The 22,366-nt window shown below is 41.2% G+C and overlaps 1 protein-coding gene and 1 long non-coding RNA gene across 2 annotated transcripts in view; one reads left to right on the forward strand and one right to left on the reverse strand.

Annotated features, from left to right (window-relative positions):
• jak3 (Janus kinase 3 (a protein tyrosine kinase, leukocyte)) overlaps positions 1–7,985 on the forward strand; it is a 24,020-nt gene extending 16,035 nt beyond the window's left edge. Inside the window, exons 19-24 of the mRNA XM_083648091.1 lie at positions 352–541; positions 1,054–1,178; positions 2,365–2,537; positions 5,847–5,964; positions 6,112–6,225; positions 7,293–7,985. Coding sequence (XP_083504217.1) covers positions 352–541; positions 1,054–1,178; positions 2,365–2,537; positions 5,847–5,964; positions 6,112–6,225; positions 7,293–7,412 — 840 coding nt within the window. The 3' untranslated portion in view covers positions 7,413–7,985. The remainder of the gene's footprint in view (positions 1–351; positions 542–1,053; positions 1,179–2,364; positions 2,538–5,846; positions 5,965–6,111; positions 6,226–7,292) is intronic.
• A 73-nt stretch (positions 7,986–8,058) lies between these two features.
• Positions 8,059–14,666, reverse strand: LOC310786796. The gene is made up of 5 exons (XR_014553238.1): positions 14,488–14,666; positions 10,960–11,026; positions 9,516–9,634; positions 9,277–9,395; positions 8,059–8,866 (listed from the first exon to the last, which is right to left on the reverse strand). It is a non-coding gene; the product is annotated as an uncharacterized lncRNA (long non-coding RNA).
• Positions 14,667–22,366: the final 7,700 nt, after the last annotated feature.

Consider the following 22,366-nt stretch of genomic DNA (forward strand, 5'->3'; position numbering starts at 1 on the left):
GAAATTCAGTTGGTGATCTATGTTGTCTGACAACCTCTGTGCTGACAACAATGTGTGACGTCAACTCCGCAAGCTCTACAAGACTTTTGATATGTTGACCCTACTTTCCTTACAATATTAAGGCTTCTCATTGAATAAGAAGATAAGAGGGATTAAAGGTAGAAGGTGGATTTTCTGGTTATATTGAGATTTTTTTTCTTTCTAGGTACAGTAAACTCTTTTGCTTAGGAAAACTAAAAACAAACGTCTGTGTCCACAATGTCAGTTTCCTATTCATTTTCCATTGAGCAGAGCTTATTCTGGATGATATATAAGTATTCTCTTGCATGTTATTTTGATTCATTTTTCCAGGGGAACTTCGGCAGTGTTGAGCTTTGTCGCTACGACCCGCTGGGCGATAACACCGGTGAGCTTATTGCTGTGAAGAAGTTGGAGCCCAATAAGCAATCAAGGCTGGAGGACTTCCAGAAAGAGATCCACACCCTCAGTGTTCTGCACTGCGACTACATCGTCCAATACAAAGGGATCTGCTACAGCATGGGTACAAAATGCACTCCCTGCAAACACTGCCATATCCCAGGATAATCCAACTAAATGGGTAGACAACTAAATCTAGAGTTGATCTTGGGTTGATATACTGTAGTGTAGATTTGATCTCTCCCTCTATTTTCTCTGGGTCTCCTGGTAAAAATGGTGTGCTGTTCCGCAAGGTTCAGTTCTTGGGCCCCTATTGTTCACACACAATGCAATGTCCACACACCTCTTTGGTTACATAATACCAAAACCTATATATTATTGTTCGTTAATATAATATTTAGTTTGATTGTTCATGTACTGTATAGATGAGTGCTGGTTAAAGAAATAGCATCTTCAGGATTAGCATATTCAGTCTAAGTAGAGGATGAAAGTATTGGAGATGTAGGGGTGGAAGGGGATGTGAAGTGTTTCTTGAAGAGGTGAATTTTTTTGTGTAGTGTATGAGAGACTATGCTGTCCTGACTGGGCTTCCCTCTGCTTATATTAAACATGTTTGCCTATGCGTACGTCTGGCAGGTCGCCTCAGTATGAGCTTGGTGATGGAGTACCTGCCCTACGGTAGCCTCCTCTTCTACCTGGAGAACAACCCACAGGTCGTCAACACCCGGCGGATGCTGCTCTTTGCTTCTCAGATCTGTAAGGTATGAATCAGACATGAGATTTTCATTATTTGATGAGTTTCAGTCCAAAATGAGATATCCATCATTTGGGATAACTTGGGGAGTAACAACATCACAAACAAAATGGTAGGTTCAGCATTTAAAGTATTGGATAATAAAATGATAACACAAGTCTGGATCTTCTACAGTATAGAGATATGGAATAACTTGTAAGGATGGGTAGGTAGGTAGGTAGATACTTTATTGATCCCGAAGGAAATTCAGGTACCAGCAGCTTACACACAGTTAATACAAAGACACAGTAGACAAATTAAAATGCACCTATGCTACTAGCCTGGGCTGGTGAGCTGATGTGGGGGAGGCGGGGAGAGGGTGCAGCGTTCTCAATGTTAGCAGCTCTAGGTGAAGGTGAGGGGGAGGTGGCTGAGTAGGCAGTGGTTGTAGCAGCAGGAGCTGGGGAAGTGGTGTGTGTGTGGGGATTGGCAGGGCAGACAGTAGCTGTTGGATATTTATTTGGATATTATTGTTTTGAAATTGAAATCATATAAGATTGGGGTTGCTTCTAGCCCATGCTCTGAAATAAGTGTGAAATGTGTTGTTTTGTATTTACAATTTAGGCATTGATTGATTGATTGATTTAAGTCTCATCCACTCCATGGTGCCCAACCCTCATGGGTTTACAAGACATATAAAATACAACAATAAAACATCACTACAATGACATTTATCTGACAGCGTACATACTGTACATGTAGGTGCAACAGTAGAGTAAAGCCTAATTTCATAGATGCCCAAGATTACAAGCAGCTAGTAGTAGGAGTGCAAGGGTCAAAGCTACAGATGGGGCAAATAGTTTGTTTTGTTTTATCCTCCGTTATAATATTCTGTATGATGGCAGCAAAACTCTACCCTTTACACAGTGCACAGTGACATACAGAAGTGCAAGTTAATAAAATAAGACCCATAGAGGAAAGGTAATGTGAACAAGCTATATATGTGATTTAGGAGAAAATGAATCAACACAGTTCTCATTATTTCCCCAGTTCATCAAATACTGACGCTTTGGGTTGGTGGACATTCCAGAGCACCAACAAGTATTTGACGATCTGGGAATGAGAACCGTGTTGACTCAATCTTTCTCCTAAATCACAGGTAGTACCTTTAATTTAACCACCAACCCCCCCCCCCCCCCCCCCCCCCACCCCAGGGACTGGAGTACCTGCAGAGCATGCGGTACGTGCACCGAGACCTGGCAGCCAGGAATATCCTCGTGGCCAGTGAGTCGCTGGTGAAAATTGCTGATTTTGGGCTGACCAAGATTATTCCTGACGACAAGGAGTACTACCGAGTCAAACAGCCTGGAGACAGCCCCATCTTCTGGTACTGTAGCTTTCTTCATGTTTTAAAACGTGTCCTCTTTTATCCAATTGTTAACACCAAACATACACAGGAAACTCCTACATGGTTGCTTGACAAACAGTATGTACAGAGCACCATGGGCTAATATACTGTATGTAACATTTTGACTGCACCATAGCACAAAATGACCATTATGTATCATTTATATATGTACTATTATGTATCACAATATATACCAATGAATCCAGGATTACTTAGCCAGGTGCAACAGTGCTACATTTCAGCTACAAAGGCTAAAAATCAAAAGACAAAGCAGTGCATTGCTGGGGTATGAGAAAGACAGAGTACACGTTGCAAGTTCTATTGTTGTTCTGTCCTGAAACTTTGTTTCAATTACAGGACGCTGTAGCTCAAAGGGAATGTTCTTGTAATTCCCATTGGTCAGCACCAGACAGTAGTGGCTGTCTGATAATTAATGGTATTTCAAGAGAATCACAATCACTTTATTCACCACAATAAGTGCAAAGGAATTGTGTCTTGTTCACACTGGTGGAGAAGAAAACTGACAACTAACATTGTAACACAGCTACATTCACACACGGAACAGGGGCAACAGCACCATTACCACTCCTTTATGACACTTACAAAAGTGTTTCCTAGCTCGTCAGTCACTACTGACTGTTATCTAGTGCTCGTCAGTCACTACTGACTGTTATCTAGTGCTCGTCAGTCACTACTGACTGTTATCTAGTGCTCGTCAGTCACTACTGACTGTTCTCTAGTGCTCGTCAGTCACTACTGACTGTTATCTAGTGCTCGTCAGTCACTACTGACTGTTATCTAGTGCTCGTCAGTCACTACTGACTGTTCTCTAGTGCTCGTCAGTCACTACTGACTGTTATCTAGTGCTCGTCAGTCACTACTGACTGTTATCTAGTGCTCGTCAGTCACTACTGACTGTTATCTAGTGCTCGTCAGTCACTACTGACTGTTCTCTAGTGCTCGTCAGTCACTACTGACTGTTATCTAGTGCTCGTCAGTCACTACTGACTGTTATCTAGTGCTCGTCAGTTACTACTGACTGTTCTCTAGTGCTCGTCAGTCACTACTGACTGTTATCTAGTGCTCGTCAGTCACTACTGACTGTTCTCTAGTGCTCGTCAGTCACTACTGACTGTTATCTAGTGCTCGTCAGTCACTACTGACTGTTATCTAGTGCTTGTCAGTCACTACTGACTGTTATCTAGTGCTCGTCAGTCACTACTGACTGTTATCTAGTGCTCGTCAGTTACTACTGACTGTTATCTAGTGCTCGTCAGTCACTACTGACTGTTATCTAGTGCTCGTCAGTCACTACTGACTGTTATCTAGTGCTCGTCAGTCACTACTGACTGTTATCTAGTGCTTGTCAGTCACTACTGACTGTTATCTAGTGCTCGTCAGTCACTACTGACTGTTATCTAGTGCTCGTCAGTCACTACTGACTGTTATCTAGTGCTCGTCAGTCACTACTGACTGTTATCTAGTGCTCGTCAGTCACTACTGACTGTTATCTAGTGCTCGTCAGTCACTACTGACTGTTATCTAGTGCTCGTCAGTCACTACTGACTGTTATCTAGTGTTCGTCAGTCACTACTGACTGTTATCTAGTGCTCGTCAGTCACTACTGACTGTTCTCTAGTGTTCGTCAGTCACTACTGACTGTTATCTAGTGTTCGTCAGTCACTACTGACTGTTCTCTAGTGCTCGTCAGTCACTACTGACTGTTATCTAGTGCTCGTCAGTCACTACTGACTGTTCTCTAGTGCTCGTCAGTCACTACTGACTGTTATCTAGTGCTCGTCAGTCACTACTGACTGTTATCTAGTGTTCGTCAGTCACTACTGACTGTTATCTAGTGTTCGTCAGTCACTACTGACTGTTCTCTAGTGCTCGTCAGTCACTACTGACTGTTATCTAGTGCTCGTCAGTCACTACTGACTGTTCTCTAGTGCTCGTCAGTCACTACTGACTGTTATCTAGTGCTCGTCAGTCACTACTGACTGTTCTCTAGTGCTCGTCAGTCACTACTGACTGTTCTCTAGTGCTCGTCAGTCACTACTGACTGTTCTCTAGTGCTCGTCAGTCACTACTGACTGTTATCTAGTGCTCGTCAGTCACTACTGACTGTTATCTAGTGCTCGTCAGTCACTACTGACTGTTCTCTAGTGCTCGTCAGTCACTACTGACTGTTCTCTAGTGCTCGTCAGTCACTACTGACTGTTCTCTAGTGCTCGTCAGTCACTACTGACTGTTCTCTAGTGCTCGTCAGTCACTACTGACTGTTCTCTAGTGCTCGTCAGTCACTACTGACTGTTCTCTAGTGCTCGTCAGTCACTACTGACTGTTCTCTAGTGCTCGTCAGTCACTACTGACTGTTCTCTAGTGCTCGTCAGTCACTACTGACTGTTCTCTAGTGCTCGTCAGTCACTACTGACTGTTATCTAGTGCTCGTCAGTCACTACTGACTGTTCTCTAGTGCTCGTCAGTCACTACTGACTGTTATCTAGTGCTCGTCAGTCACTACTGACTGTTCTCTAGTGCTCGTCAGTCACTACTGACTGTTATCTAGTGCTCGTCAGTCACTACTGACTGTTCTCTAGTGCTCGTCAGTCACTACTGACTGTTATCTAGTGCTCGTCAGTCACTACTGACTGTTATCTAGTGCTCGTCAGTCACTACTGACTGTTCTCTAGTGCTCGTCAGTCACTACTGACTGTTATCTAGTGCTCGTCAGTCACTACTGACTGTTATCTAGTGCTCGTCAGTCACTACTGACTGTTCTCTAGTGCTCGTCAGTCACTACTGACTGTTATCTAGTGCTCGTCAGTCACTACTGACTGTTCTCTAGTGCTCGTCAGTCACTACTGACTGTTCTCTAGTGCTCGTCAGTCACTACTGACTGTTCTCTAGTGCTCGTCAGTCACTACTGACTGTTCTCTAGTGCTCGTCAGTCACTACTGACTGTTATCTAGTGCTCGTCAGTCACTACTGACTGTTCTCTAGTGCTCGTCAGTCACTACTGACTGTTATCTAGTGCTCGTCAGTCACTACTGACTGTTCTCTAGTGCTCGTCAGTCACTACTGACTGTTATCTAGTGCTCGTCAGTCACTACTGACTGTTATCTAGTGTTCGTCAGTCACTACTGACTGTTATCTAGTGCTCGTCAGTCACTACTGACTGTTCTCTAGTGCTCGTCAGTCACTACTGACTGTTATCTAGTGCTCGTCAGTCACTACTGACTGTTCTCTAGTCTGTTGTAATGGCCAAACCCTGCTCATCTAATTCAGGTATGCTCCAGAGTCCATCACTGACGCCAGGTTCTCCCACAAGTCAGACGTCTGGAGTTTTGGAGTGGTTCTTCATGAGCTCTTCTCCTACTGCGAGAAGAACCGCAACCCAAAACAAGTAAGTGGTTACGATAGATTCATACATACATGCATAGGCAATATTCTTATAATAATTATTATAAGAGTTATTTGTTATTTTCTCATAAAATTGTAAGCAGTTTCCTCCTGTCTCATTATAACATGTTATTCCCTTTTACTATTAAAGCTGTACATGCAGCAGATTGGAAATGGGATGCAGGGTTCATCCATTTCAATGCAATTGGCAAAGATTCTACAGGAGAACTGGAGGCTACCTGCCCCTCCAAACTGCCCACCCAAGGTAGGTTCGCTCCACATTGTGCAGTAGTAGAAGCGATTTATTCAAAAATGCTCTATAATGATTTTGGAAAATATAGGCAGTTACAAGTGCATTACAGTCAAAATAAAAGAAAGTCCAAAGACAATATTAACTACTAAAAGAGGACAAATAAACAATAAGACTGAACAATAAAAGGCAAAAGCAGAATAAAAGCAACATAAAAGAGAGATGATCGTAAACACTTAAAAAAAAGAGAGCATTTAAGCATTTAAACATCAAAAAACTAGATAACAGTCAGTAGTGTTCCGGGTTCAGCATGGGGTCCGAGGAATAGAGGGACAATTCCGCCGGGTTGGGTTCGGTCAGAGAATCTAACGTCTAACCCAGAGGTTCTCAAATGTTTTTCAGCCAAGGACCCCTTACAAGATAGAAAATATACCGGGGACCCCCTCATTCTGATTTGTGATTTTGGGCTAAGCTTAATTGTTTCCACGGTAACGTGCTTGACTTTTAATTTGATAGGTTTGTTATTAGAATGTAATCCATGAACCATTTTAGATTTAAAGCATAAACTATTTTCGTTGAACTATGAAGATTTTGCAAAAAAATATATATATATTTTTTTACTTATTGTCATTTAACAGACGCTTTTGTTTTGTCCAAAGCGACTTACAATATCACAATTTGTCAACAGTACAGAAAACCACTATGCAACACAATCAATGACAGCCAAGATATTTTGATAGACTAGCACCATGTATGAAGTAGTTTGAGAAGGAATAACTAACATGTAGCATTTTATTTTTTAATAATTTTTTTTTTTTTTTTTTTTTTTTTTTTTTTTTTTACCTGAAAACTTTTCGCGGACCCCCTGGCAAAGTGCCACGGACCCCTGGGGGTCCGCGGACCCCCATTTGAGAACCACTGGTCTAACCAACGCAAATGTACTTTTACTTGAGTACTTTGAGTACTTTTAAATAGGCTACTTTTTTACTCTTACTTCAGTAATTTCCTGGACGCACACACACACACACACACACACACACACACACACACACACACACACATTTTGTTTCTTTGTAATGCAGGTGTACAGTTTGATGAGGCACTGCTGGACATTCAGCTATGAGGAGCGGCCGTGTTTCTCCAGCCTGGAAGATGAAATTGAAAGCATCATCCAGGAAGAGAGAGAGAACCTGAAGGGCTGAGAAGGAACCTGTTGGAGAGCTCTGAAATAATATAATACCATTCATCGTCTTGATTTAACTTCAGTTTGCAAGGGCCAGAAAGCATCACACAAACACAGACACGTGCGCACGCACGCGTGTGCATACGCACGCACCCACACCCACACCCACACCCACACCCACACCCACACCCACACACACACACACACATTAGAGTTGTTCATTAAACAATATTGACAGATTGACAGTTTGTTTGTTTTGTATAGTAATCACAACTCAGGGCATGAAAGGTATGATGTGCAGAGCAAAAAGAAATGTCAAAATCTTTTTTATTTTAGTTTAAAAGAAAGCTAATTGGTGTAGGAAATCTCAATGAGAAAATGAGAGAAATAATGATTTGTAATATTTATTGTCTATTGCCTCGCTTATGCTGACCTTGTATTTTACTTGTACTATGCTGTATGTATTTAAGAATGATTACACCAAAGAATATTTTTGCATCCAACATTTTGCCTATCTACATTTATACTGTTTATATACTTTATACTGTCTTTATTTTATTTTTATTAAAGCCTTTTAGTGGCCATTTTCTTCTGGAAATTCTTATTGTCATTATTGAAAAACAAATATTTGTTTAAGAATATTTTTTATTACAAAGCAAGGTGCAATTGTACATAGGTACTGTAAGTAGTCAAGCAATCATATTTTTCTTTTTTTACATGAACAATAATGATAAATTATTAAACTTAAAATGTACAGTTTTCTTTTCACCAACACACAAAAATGAACAAACTCGGACAGAAAACAAAAAAACAAATATTGATTTGTGATTGTTTACAATTAAATCAGGAAATATAGGCTATATTTCTGCCACCCCTTAAAATCTCCATGCCACCCTCTTTCCACCCCATGAATATTTCTCTAGATCCGCCCCTGCCCGTGACATGGCAACCATCACAACACACAATGAACAGATTCATCTGTGGAGCCCTACACACAGCAGGGGCAAGTTGCACAGGCTCATGTGGCATTCGTATGCACAAACCAATTGTGCAATAACTTTTCTGGCTCCCACTTCCATTACCATTCAAGGAATCGGGGTCACATTGGAACACATCTGTATTTAGAGCTTAATTCAAGTGACTACTTTGATTATTATTTTATTATGATAAGGGGGAAAATGCACCATCACCACCCAAGATAATAAAAACCGGTAATTTTATGCATGTGAACAAGCAGCATGCTAGTCAGGACTCCTACAGTACAATGCCCATAAATCAAAAGATATTTTCTTCGCCACTGGAACAGACCCATTAAAGAAATCTAGCTCATTGATTCAGTGACACCGTGACCACTGTTTGCGGCTGCATGACCACAACAGGTTGTTTCTTGTGATAATTCAGCTCGCGGGTCATCTGACACCAGGAACAGCACGCGCAGAAACAGCATGTCATACAGTCCTTACAGAGAGTACCCTATGGAGAACCAAAGTATTTCAGTTATTGTTCTTTGTAGTGTTACATGTACATTGTTCTACTCTGTGATGTGTATCAATTATGCTACTCCAATTATGTACAGCAACAAGTAGGAAGTTGTGATGTCCTTGCAGAGATAACAGGTTAGTCCATCACCATTGTTGCTTGCTAACTCCTTCTTTAATGAACATTTCCATGATCATATATTTCTTGAATGTCAGGACTCCAGACCATCGACATAAATAAATGCTCCAGACATCTGAAACCTATTCAAAGTGCTTTTTAATCAAATAAAAAAAAGTTGAATTGTATGAAGAAAATTATTTTTGACAACATAGACCCCCGAAAGCTAGGCCTTTTGCAGATATGAGCTTTTCATCCAACATTATGAATAGACTCCACTACTACACCTTGATTCCATATTTGTGACGCATGGCAATCCTAAGATTCAAGGCTGTCAGACTTTTGTCTCCAAACTCCTCTGCGGTTTTGCTGGCATTGCAAGCACAGCAGAAGCATCCATAACAACCTGGAAAACATACCAAGACTCTGAGAAACGCTTATACGTTTCCAGCTAAAACAAGGAAATGCTGAGAACAATAGGCTACTCCTGTTCCAAATAATTTAATGAACAGGAAATTATACTTACAAACATTGCAGTCAGCAAAGCAGTCACAGACGCCGGTCTGCCAGTCCGTCAAGGTACGGGCTGCCATTGGCCTGCTGTTGGACAACTGCTGCGTTAGCTAAAGTCGGTGATCAATTAGCCTGCACACACACACACACACACACACACACACACACACACACACACACACACACACACACACACACACACACACACACACACACACACACACACACACACACACACACACACACACACACACACACACAGAGATCAGTGTACATGCATGCACATGGGCAAAGTGCAGCCCCAGGGCTGGACCTGGCCCCTGGACCATCTCAATCCGGCCCCCAAGGTCCTCAAAGAAAAACAAAACGACCCCCAAAAAAATCAATAAAAGGCAGAAATATGTTCAGAAATCTCATCTGCTACAGCCATTGGATTTGTATCACTTTTATATCAGGAGATTAACAAGAAATTACCAATCACAACAGGAGAGAGGGTTAAAAATAGGGAGACTCCCGCGAAAATCAGGAGTGTTGGCAGGTATCACATCTCCAATGTGTGGCCCTTCGCTTACTTGATGTAAGTCAGTATGGCCCTCTGGTAAAAGATGTTGCCCACCCCTGGTGTACAGCAACACAACCCAGAGAAATTGAGGCAATTATGAAGAAAGCTGCTTTGTCATAGGGGGCCTATTTGTCCCCTATTCGTTCCCCTTCCCTTTAGATTATTGTTGAGAACTTGTTGGTACAGATGTGGGTTTCTGTTACCAACCCACTGTAATCTTAATGAGAATACTCTCAAAACAGATGCATGTGTAGCTATGTGACAAAGCCTCTCAATCATAAATCTGCTCTTAATCCGATGGTAAGAATACATTATTTTGTTATTCATAGCGCCCCCCCCTTCTGGATCTTGTGAGTTAACATTTGACTTGTGTGATTGAAAGATGTCTTATCTCTTCAGTGCAAAAACATATTTTTGCTTCAGTGAACACGATTCTAAGCCGAATTATTTCAACTAATGATTTGGAGAACATACCTCAAATCGATTGAAGTTATAAAAGAAACATTTGGTTTGGGTCATTTGGTTTAAAAAAAATGGGACTGGACCATTGACATATACGGAACACACTTGTATACAGTTGCAACAGGTCTCTTCAGCATAACATGTGTTTAAATGTGTAATCATCAATTTATAATTATCCAATGATCCAAATAACAAAAGATACAAATGGAAAATGTAGCATAGTGCATACCCATATTGATTACCAATGCAACTGAAATTGTATGGTCTATGCCTTGATAATGTATGTCAGATAGATTAGCGAATTTCTTTTTTTATTTTTAGTATGCTGATTTACTGAATGTGCTGGTAAGTAAAATGAATGCGCAAGTTAACAACATTTATAGTTTCAAGTTAACTATGTTTCTTATTAGAAATTATTCTTATTAGATCTCACCTGATACCCGTGGCACTCTTGCGGTCCAGTCTGCAGCTGAGACAACTGACTGACAATGCTGCAAAACCTGAATGAGATGAGATGAGATGAGATGAACTTGTCATCGATTGCCCCCGAGGGGAAAATTGTCTTGGGCATATAAAGTGCCATACACAGCCACATATCACAAGTACATAGAGGTTTTGACACGATACATACAACGGACAGAAAAAACACACAGAAACATACAGTGTAATCCCTTGCTAACATGCACACTAAACTTCCACTGGGAAGTTATGTAAGCGGTGTAGTATAAAAATAAAGACAGCGAATGTAATTGGTTCAACACTTCATCCTAATTGCTCGTAAGCATATTGCACAAGTCATCATGGGTTTATTGCACAACCCTCATTGCAATTTCTTCCCATATGATAATGTAAAAGAATAAGAAGATAAAATAAGCCTCCTACGACTGAGTCCTGACTGAGAATGGAAATTGAAAATCTTATGTCACTGATAGAGTACTGGTAGAGAACCTGGCATGTATACTCTTTCATTATCAGTGGTGTAAAAAGGTTACCGATGTTACCAGTCTTGGCAATCTGTATAGAGCATCAACCAAAGTAAAATTCATTAATTTGAGTACAAATCAAATCAAAAATAACTTCATTCAGATTATCTTTTAAACAAGCATGAATTCGCAATAGCTGTGACCACATATGCCAATTTCTGAAATGCAGGATGTCAGGGGCAGCTCACCCTACTCTGCCTCTGCCATCTTGCATTTCGAAAATTCCTGTCACTAAACTCATCGTGGGCCATCAGAAACCTTCCCGAGGGCCACAATTGGCCCATGTGCAGCACTTTAGGAACCCCTGGTCTAACTGCCAACTGCTCCATATGCGGTTGGGGAGTTTAACCTCTAACAATGCAACATATTTTATGAGCTTATTGTATTTTTTGCATGTAAAACTATATTCTGCAAACTATTTATTACATGTAGTAACTCCAGACAGATAAATGTAGTGGAGGAAAAAGTACAACATTTGCCTCTGAAATGTAGTGGAGGAAAAGTAGAAAGTCTCACAAAATGTAAAGTGCCAGAACCTCAAAATTGTACACAGGACCAGAGTAAATGTACCTGCTGGAACAGCCTGATCAGCATGAGAACAGAGCTAGGAGACGAAGGATGTGCTTTACTTTACTGGTTAACATTTGGCTTGGCAGACTTATGAAGTGCTACAATTTCTGTATTTATAGTTCTTAATCTGCACATGGTCAAAATCTGCTCAACTTGGTGCTGCTTTGCTGTTTCTGACTGCTCAGAATTCTGACGTATATCAGAATTGTGACTTTATATCTCATCATCACTGGATCTCCGCTTTAAAGAACTACCGTACTCATTCTATTGTGTGACTTTTAATATCGTCAATGTTGTCATGGTCCTGCAACAATATTGCAAGACCTGAAAGACCATGATCACTTATCAGGTTAAACAAAATGTGACACTGAACCTTGAACAGGATCATGAGAATTAGGCCTAATGATAGTTGTGGTTAACAGACGTGAAGCTAGGTATCTTGGCAAATAATCAAATATGTTGAAGAACAAGACCTGTCAGCTGTTGATGAAGCGTTTGCTTCTGGCATAGGCGCATCCTCACGCATGCCGGTGCATCCTCAAAACACAGTTGGGCACCTCCCCCTCCAAAGAAAGCATTCAAGCGCACGCAGTAAAATGCAATCAATTCATTAACCATCAACGCCATCTTTTAATTCCTTATGCAGCAGCCATGGTAGCCTATTGACCAGAGGCGTAACTAACTACCATGCAGGTAATGCAGTTGCATTAAGGCCCGCAACAGTTCAGGGCCTGCACGCATGGCCCCTCCTATTTATCTTACCACTATTCTATCATAAAACTCTCTCTATGATCTGTCATAGATCTAAGATCTATGACACTGACTACAGTATACACACGCAGGCTGATGCAGCCACTAAGCTTTAACAGTAAGCGGTACGTATAGTACTCAATGAGCCCATGCATCTGCTCCATGGTGTCACATACATCATTGATTCATCAAATAAATAACGACACAATAACATAAAACAAAGTGCACCGTCACCAAATGTTTCATCTGTTCTGGTGATGGGCAGCGTCCTCTTTGACCATCTTGCATTGGGGCCTGGCATTGACTCATTAATACTATTGAACCGTGAACTTCTTTTAATGGAGCTTGATGATAGTCTACATTTGGCATTACAATTTCGTTGAAAGACTGAAACGCTTCCTCTGGGTCTTTTTCTAAGCACTTGAGAAATAAAATAAAGTCTGCACACCCAGAATATGCTCCCGGTCAGTTTATTGTTATGTTTTGACAATCCACAGCAAAAAAAAAAAAAAAAAAAAAAACATCTATATTGTATACCAGTGTATTGTAGGAAATTGTGACCGTGGTTAATTTTATGGGCTGTTTTTACCCCATGTAACCCACCTCTAGTGGTTTTGGTTTAGTCTGATATTTGTTTCTGGTGATTGTACTGCGTTCTCCTTCTCACAGTTACATTTGCTTATGATGACCATTAGAGTTATTCACACACCTCATGGCTCCTGCATTTTTGATATATTTCTTGATATTGCTTTTACCATGGCACGGTGGCGTAGTGGTAGTGTTCTTGCCTCACACTCTCGCCTCACAGCAAGAAGGTCCTGAGGTCGAGTCTCACCTGGGATGCTGTTGACTGCAGGGGTATGTCTCCCCATGCCTTCGGTACCTGGTGCCCAGGTGGGCTATCTCGTTGAAGGGCGTTTCTGTGTGGAGTTTGCATGTTCTCCCCATGCTCCCCTGGGGTTTTCTCCATACAACCCCAACCCTGCACTAAAAACATGCAGAAGATCGTCGTCTGACCAGTGGCGTTTGGAAGAATGGTCCCTGCTTCACTGCAGCTGCACACCGCTCCTGGCCTGATATGTAAGAGGACGAGCAACGTGGAGGACAAATTTCATGATGTCTCCAATTTCATGTTGGCACAGGGTTTGTCCCTCTGGTTTCATTTTATTTCGCTTTTGGAGTAAGATCACCATGTTCAGTTACCAGATTGTAATACTTTGTTGGCGGCTCTTTTGTCTCCTTGGTAAAGTTTGGGGATTTGATCGTCTTGATACTGAATATTTTTTTTTCTTCCATTTGCCCCAATGTAACGGCATTGTGTTAATGTGGGGTGGATTCGAACCGCCGACCCCTGGCTTCCAAAGCGCACACGCTAACCACTACACCAAGAGAGCTAGCTCCCTTGGCAGAACTGATTAACAGGCCTTTATACTGGAGGAGTGAGTTTAACCAACTTACTCGCTACTACTCGGGACTCACATTCATTCGGTTACACCAATACATTTCCTACACTGACTAAATTCAGTGTGTGACAGCGTCTGGCTCTCAAAATAGGATCAAGCGCGTGTCTAGTCACTCCAAACCTGCCACAACAACACAGAACGTCTTTGCACAGAAACATCAAACAAGAAGTCCCAAACTGAATGGGAGCAGCTCACCTGCTATCAGGCCGGGGCGTTGACAGCTATAGACGGTCTCTTTCATGGACAGCTCAGTCTGTGGTATGGAGGCCAGATACAAACAGCCTCAGCTCATAAGACGCTTCTTAAAACAAAAGTCACACACACACACTAACACCCGCACGTGAGAACGGAGGGGAAACTACTAGGGAACAGGGGCTCCAGAGAATCCATGGCTCGGCTTCAATCACTGGCAGAGAGGGGGGGCCTGCGCACCTGAAATGCCACGGATATAATCTCTAAGCCACTCCCACTTCCTGTTTGATCCTCTGATGCAAAGACGTAAATTGAAATATCATGAGTAAACAAGGGGGTCCCTGACAATCACATGTCAATCATATATCACTCTGTAACAAGTGCATCAATATTGGAAATATTTATTGTTTTTTCTTTCTTGGGATTAGATGATGTATATTCATTGTGGTCAGTCTTCTGTATTGAAGCTTTATGCACTCTGTACTAGGGATGTCACAATATCGTCCCACAATATATCGCAATATCAAAACGTGACAATATGTATCGTTGAGATTAAATCTCATATCGCGAGAAAAAGAAGCTGAACATGGTGGCACTGATCTGCATATGATTGCATGCTCGCTCTCCTTTTCATTGCTTTGTTTGAACAGACGAGGGACGTTACAGACACGGAGGATGAAAATGGTGAAATTACTCAAATTAGCATGGAGGATGCCCCCTCAACTTACAAATCGAAAAAAATATTGTTAAAATATCGTATCGTATAGTTATGACACACACACACACACACACACACACACACACACACACACACACACACACACGTGTGCACTCAAGTCAAATTGTCAGGATAAACATAATCATAATTTCAAGACAAGAATTCAGAACACTATTTGTTGCTGTGCTGCTGCCCTACTCAGACTACAGGTATATTAAACATTTGAAAGGACTTTTTGTGTGCTGGCCTTTTCTGCTGTGACTTAACATTATACATGACACTCTCAAATTGGCTATCAGCTTGAGGCAAAATGAAAATAGGTGGGGCGCTCAGAACAGTCTGCATGGACGCCTGCCTGGCCAATCCTGGCGCCTGAATGCTGGACAGGGCTAGTGTCCTCTAGTAAGAGAGTGGCGTCAGCGGAGGACCAAAATGCGAGACTCATTAGCCAATGAACAGCCAGGAATGGGTCTCGCGCTACTTTTGCATGTGAAAATAAAGCCGATAATGTACAATTTGATTCATTTCAAGGGATGAAAAACCCTTTCAAAGTACAACACTGTCTATTTTGTTGCAACTCGACAGTGCTGCTTTTTTTACTCAAGAGTTCCACTTTCTACTTCCTGGAAAAAAACTGGTCCATTGGGGTGAATGGAGATGTCAGAACTCTTCTATTATACGGCTCTGGACAGGGCGTATCCTGCCCCCAATACCGGTGGGATCCATATAATGCAGCACTGGCAGCACACCGAAGTTTGACCAATTAGGGAGAAACCATTTGCGTGGGGGTGGGTGGATATAAAACATGGGCTACACAGCAAAACACAATGCAAACTAATGCAAAACTGAAAAGAAAAAAAACTTTATATGCCCTCCACCTCCTATCTCAAAATAAATACCTTGCCCCCCCCCACCCCCCCCCCCCCCCCCACCCCACGTGAATATCGAACAGTCCCTTTTTAGCCTATCAGTGTGAACCACTGACCTAAAAAATAGGCTAAGGCAGAGCAATCTAGTATGAGAGTAGCATCAGCGGATGACCAAAATGTATGACTCAGTAGCCAATGAATAGCCAGGAAGGGGGCTTGTGCTACTTTTGAATGCTAAAATAAAGCAGATAATGTACAATTTGATTCTTTAAACGTCGGACCCTTTCAAAGTACATCACAAACTGTCCATTTTGCCACAACTCGACAGCGCTGCTTAATCCAGAACCTTACGTCCAGGAACTCTTGAGAGTAAAAAACTGGTCCATGCATTGGAGTGAATGGAGATGTCGCGAGTCTCTTCTATGACTCTGGGCTAGGGGGTGTGGGTGGTGGGAGGGGGCGTGGTGAGGCTAGGGAAAAGGGGCCATATGAGCTTATTGTATTTTTTGCATGTAAAACCATATTCTGCAAACTATTTACATGTAGTAACTCCAGACAGATAAATGTAGTGGAGGAAAAGCAGAAAGTCTCACAAAATGTAAAGTGCCAGAACCTCAAAATTGTACTTACACAGTACCAGAGTAAATGTACCTGCTGGAACAGCCTGATCAGCAAGTTCAACAAAAATGGAGAGAGCAAATGAGACAGGTTGTCCTTTAAATCTGCACAATGAGAACAGAGCTAGGAGACGAAGGATGTGCTTCACTTTACTGGTTAACATTTGGCTTGGCAGACTTATGAAGTGCTACAATTTCTGTTATAGTTCTTAATCTGCACATGGTCAAAATCTGCTCAACTTGGGGCTGCTTTGCTGTTTCTTTCATTTTCATTTCATTTATTTAATGTGACTCATTGACCATGATCACATGGTATGGAGCACAAACAAAACATACAAAAACAATATACAATGGCACACGGCATGGCTAGTGCATGTCATTTGAACAAAGGCAGGACATTCTTCAAAAAGGCACCTAATTTACACATGACTTTTTGTCTGTCTGATTGTAGTAGCAGAATCAGTTTAAACATAGATGGACGAGTTAAATAATATCTGGGTAAATATAACTGTCTGAAATTCAAAATAATTACATTCTTACATTCAAACAAAACATGATACTCGTCTCCCACACAGTTGTCACTACAGAGATTACAGATCGTCATACTTCTATGCAGTCCTTTATATCTGCCAACAACCTTGGGGATTCTGGTGTTATTAACCCTGAAGTTACAAATTGCATGTCTATGCCTCTGGTTTACATACAGCAGATAATTTTCAAGTTTAAGTTCTTTTTTGAATTCTACGTACAAGTCACATGACGTCATACTTTTGAGCTCACTTTGCCATTTCTGCATAAACTGATCCTTAAGACTTTGCTCAACAGTTAACTTCAACCAGTCAATGTTATTGCACTGCTGTGTAAGCCAGAGGTAAGACAAGCCACAGTCATCCAGAATCTGTTTGACCCGCACGACCCACGGCGAGGCATAGACGCCAGAGTTGTGCAGATCACGCAGGCAGTTGTACATAATACGGCTAAGTTTGTTCTCCTTGCCGTCAATCAACCTTGCCCAATAACTAATCATTATTTTCTTGACAGTGACACAGAGTGGGTATCTCCCCAGCTCCCCATAGACCATATTGTTACACGTTGTCATTTTAACTTTCAAAATGTACTTGAGAAATCTGAGGTGTAGCTTTTCCAATATATCAATTTTTTCAAACCCCCAAGCTTCACACGAGTACAACATAACTGGTAAAACCAACTTGTCAAAAAGGTCCAGTGTGATATCTACTGGTAAATCATATTTTCTGCATTTAGAAAAAAGGGCAAACATAGCACGAGAGGCTTGCTTATGCAGCTCCTCAATGGCGATCTTAAATGATCCATTATAGTTCATAATGACACCAAGATACTTGAAACAGTTAACGATTTCTAGGTTCTCCCCATCACAATTAAACTTAAATTTGTCACTGCTAATTTTTCGAGAACCAAAAACTGTGACTTTAGTTTTATCACTGTTAACCTTTAATTTCCATTTATGACAAAATTCACACATATGGTCTATTGCTTTCTGTAACCCTTCTTTTGTTGTGGACATAATAATTGTGTCATCCGCATACATCAATACCATAAGCTGCATATAACTATCTATCGCTGTATCATCAAGGTTGATAGGCTGACAGCCGTTCTGTAGTAGATAATCCTCTAAGTCATTAATAAATAATGCAAACAGTAATGGAGAAAAGTTTTCACCCTGTCTAACTCCTGCTAGGCTTACAAAAAATTCTGATTTAACACCATTTACAAAAACACATGATTTGATGTTTTTGTACATATTCATTACCACATCCAAGAATTTACCATTGATACCCGTTTTTAACAGTTTATACCAGAGTGCATCCCTCCAGACTGTATCAAACGCTTTACATATAATATATATATAATCAATAAAGGAACAAAACAAGCTTTTCTTTTTAAAACAAAAAAGATCGACGATGTGTTTCAATAGAAAGATGTGATCTACGGTGGAATAGCTGACTGACTGCTCAGAATTCGGACGTATATCAGAATTGTGACTTTATATCTCATCATCACTGGATCTCCGCTTTAAAGAACTACCGTACTCATTCTATTGTGTGACTTTTAATATCGTCAATGTTGTCATGGTCCTGCAACAATATTGCAAGACCTGATGTACTGTAAGACCATGATCACTTATCAGGTTAAAAAAAATGTGACGCTGAACCTTGAACAGGATCATGAGAATTAGGCCTAATGATAGTTGTGGTTGACAGACGTGAAGCTCAAAAGTAAAATGAGTATCAGATCATGCACTTCAGAAAAAAGGGTATTGTAAGATCTCTGCAGAATTTCTTATTTGGAACACTGCCTCTGGAATATACAGATTTTTATAAATACTTGGGCTTTACTCTGGATGAATTTATGTCCTATGATTCCGGGATTGCAATTTTGGCAGACTCTGCAGGAAGAGCTGTTGGCTCAATAATAGGTCAAGTGAAATTCTGTAAAGACATTGGCTATTCCACATACTCACAGCTCTATGAAGCATGTGTTTGTCCCATTTTTAGTTATGCAGCTGGAGTATGGGGTTGCAAGGATGCCAAAAAAGTAAATTCCATCCAGAGTAGAGCCATAAGATGCTTCCTTGGGGTACATGCATTTGGCCCTATTCTTGCCATACAGGGTGATATGGGTTGGGAACTGGTGGAGATTAGACTAAAGGGAGAAATGATACAGCTATGGAACCGCTTCATTAATATGCCAGAGAGTAGGTTAACAAAGAAGGTCTTCACCTGGGACAAGGCTCACAGTCACCCCTGGATAAAGGAAATTTGTTCTACTCTTAGAGAGGCAGACCTGGCATATATTTTTCACAACATGCTTTGCTGTAATGTTAATATGTTGAAACAAAAGTTATCTCTTAATTACAGAGAGGGATGGGCAAACGACATATGGTCTAAACCTAAGCTTAGATCATATGTTCAGATGAAGCAGCGTTTTGGTCCTGAGCCCTATGTCACTTCCTTTCTAACCAGAAACCAGAGGTCTTTATGTGCTCAACTGAGAATTGGTATCCTGCCTCTTGCCATTGAAGTAGGGCGGTTCACAGCTATTCCAGAAGAGAACAGGATATGCAATGTCTGTGATCTAAAAGATGTTGAAAATGAGTTTCATTTCATGTTTTATTGTACTTTATATGATGATTTGAGGATTTCCTTATTTGACGAAATGCAAAAGCAAAGACCTGAGCTCTTCTGAGCAGATGATGGCCAGAAGTTGGAGTGGTTGTTTAAGACTGAGGTATTTAAGACTGCTAACTTTATCTCTAGGGCCTGGAATAGAAGGCAAGCACAGCTCTTTAAGTAGGTTCAGGTGGTGGTTTTCATGCTGTACAACTTTACCGTATGTATTTTGTGTGTTTCTGTTGGTTTTATGTTTTGATCATTGTTTGTTTAGTCAAGTGTCCTGTAAGCCCATGTGGGCTGGGCTTCATTCGAAGCATGACACTTAAATAAAGAAAATCAATCAATCATGAAGCTAGGTATCTTGGCAAATAATCAAATATGTTGAAGAACAAGACCTGTCCGCTGTTGATAAAGCATTTGCTTCTGGCATAGGCGCAGAGTTTCTGCCGGTGCGTCCTCAAAACACAGTTGAGCCAAAGCCAGGGGCCCTCGGTGTGAAGGGGCCCTCCAAAAAATTTTTTTTTTTAATTGTCGGGCTCATGTTGGGCTCCACAGAACTATGACACAAATCTAAGACCAATCAGGACAAAATAAAATTGGTTTCCAAGATGATTAAGTCTGATGATTTAGTCTCATTGGATGCCTGTGGGCAAGTGGTGACCAGGGGCGTGGGAAGTGGGGGTGCTTGTGGTGCTGCGGCACCCTCCGCTGTTTTGTATTGGAAATGTAATGTCAATTAAAAAATATATATATATATGATTAAAATGTGTTTTATATGTTTTATACTGCGATATTTAGGGTTTAGTTGAAGACTTTGAGCAAAGCATGTTATTTTTGAGGTTTGGTTTATAATCCCCTACTAGGGATGGGACTCGATACCCGGGTCCTTATGGAAATTTCTCAAAACCCGAAAATCAATAAGGTCCGACCTTATCGATACTGTTATCGAGTAGCGGCCGCTGGTCCATTAATTCCCCCGGCCCCCGCCAGTCTTTCCCCTCTCTGATCTGTGCACTGAATTCGCTGTCACTGACTCCTGTGCTGCCATGCAGACATGACTCATGTGAGTGACTGTCAAGTAATAAAACGTGTAATTTGATTAAGGATTGAATCACGCGTGATGTTCACTATTCATTTCATTTGGTTGCGAACTTGCGTGACAGACCAGTCGACACAGGAGGAAGCGACAGGATGAAATGATCAAAAGCTTGGCTACACAAAGTGAAAGACAAACCTGAAGCCAAATGCCACCCAAGGTATGCATTGTCCACGGATGCCACGCAAGTCCCGTTCATTGACATAATCCACTTGATAAAATAATCCCAAAATATGCGGTCCCAGGCAGTGATGAAAGTTCCTTGTGCCATGCGTCCTCCTCTGTGACACGTCATGACATGTACCGTTGTCCGACCATATTAGGAGGGCAGGCGGCAATGTAGCCTAATAGGTGACCGTGGGTGTAGAGCATTGATTGTATATATTGTGTGTGGATATTCAATGTGTATTCCGTAAAAAAATAAAAAAAAATAAGCCCAAATAGTTTGCAGTGCACAATAAATGTTTTGACAGCAATATAAAATTGAGAGAGGGAATATTATGACCTGTTTAACTCCTAACAGCTTGTTATAGGCTATAAAAAAATACTAATGCCAAGATTTTTGTTTCAATCAAAGCAAATATTTAAATTAAAATACAACCATTAATTTAATAAATAGTTGTTTCCACTGGTTCAGTATCAGTAGCCTACAGAGCACATCTTGAAAAGTCTGGAAACAAATCATAGTGGTGTAAGGATAACAGTTACTCGGTATGTGAATAACATTTATTTTCTTTATTGTTGGAAAAAGTGTTGCTAAGTGCTGATGTCTGTGCTGCTGATATTATTTTACTATTTGCATGTCATCATGTGGGCCCTATTCCTTTTCAAATAAATGCACAGCAACAGCATCAGCAGTTATTGTTTATTGGAGGTGTTTATATCCGTCATGTCTTTCCACAAAATACTACAAAAGAAAAGTATCGATAGTGGACCCGATAAGGACCTGGTTCGTTAAGCAGACTCGAAAATGGTATCAATATCAATAAAAATGAACGAGTCCCATCCCTAACCCCTACTGGCCAGATGATTTTTTTTATTTTATTTCTACGTAATAAACTATTTAGATGTCCCCCATTTGCGCGAGATAGAGCGCGAGAGACCGAGGCAGATAGAGGGGGAAAGAGAGATAAAGAGAGAGAGAGCGAGAGACAGAGAGGGAGAGAGAGACGAGACATGAGACCGGGGGAGGGAGAGAGAGCCACGGCTGCCACCCAGCTGCTTGTTAACTTAACTTAACGACACTACTGCAGCCATGGCCGTAACTAGCTATGAGCACGGGGAGGTCCGGACCTCCCCTAATATTTCAGAGAAAAAAATAAAACAATCTGCATGGAAAAGCATGAAAAACACGGGATCGCTTTTATTTTGAAACGAAAGGCAGGTCAGGCAGGAAGTCATCTGACGCCGCGTCCGCGGTAACTTGATTC

The sequence above is a fragment of the Poromitra crassiceps genome (genome assembly GCF_964638095.1).
Source record: "Poromitra crassiceps genome assembly, chromosome: 12".
In the NCBI taxonomy this organism is placed as follows: domain Eukaryota; kingdom Metazoa; phylum Chordata; class Actinopteri; order Beryciformes; family Melamphaidae; genus Poromitra; species Poromitra crassiceps.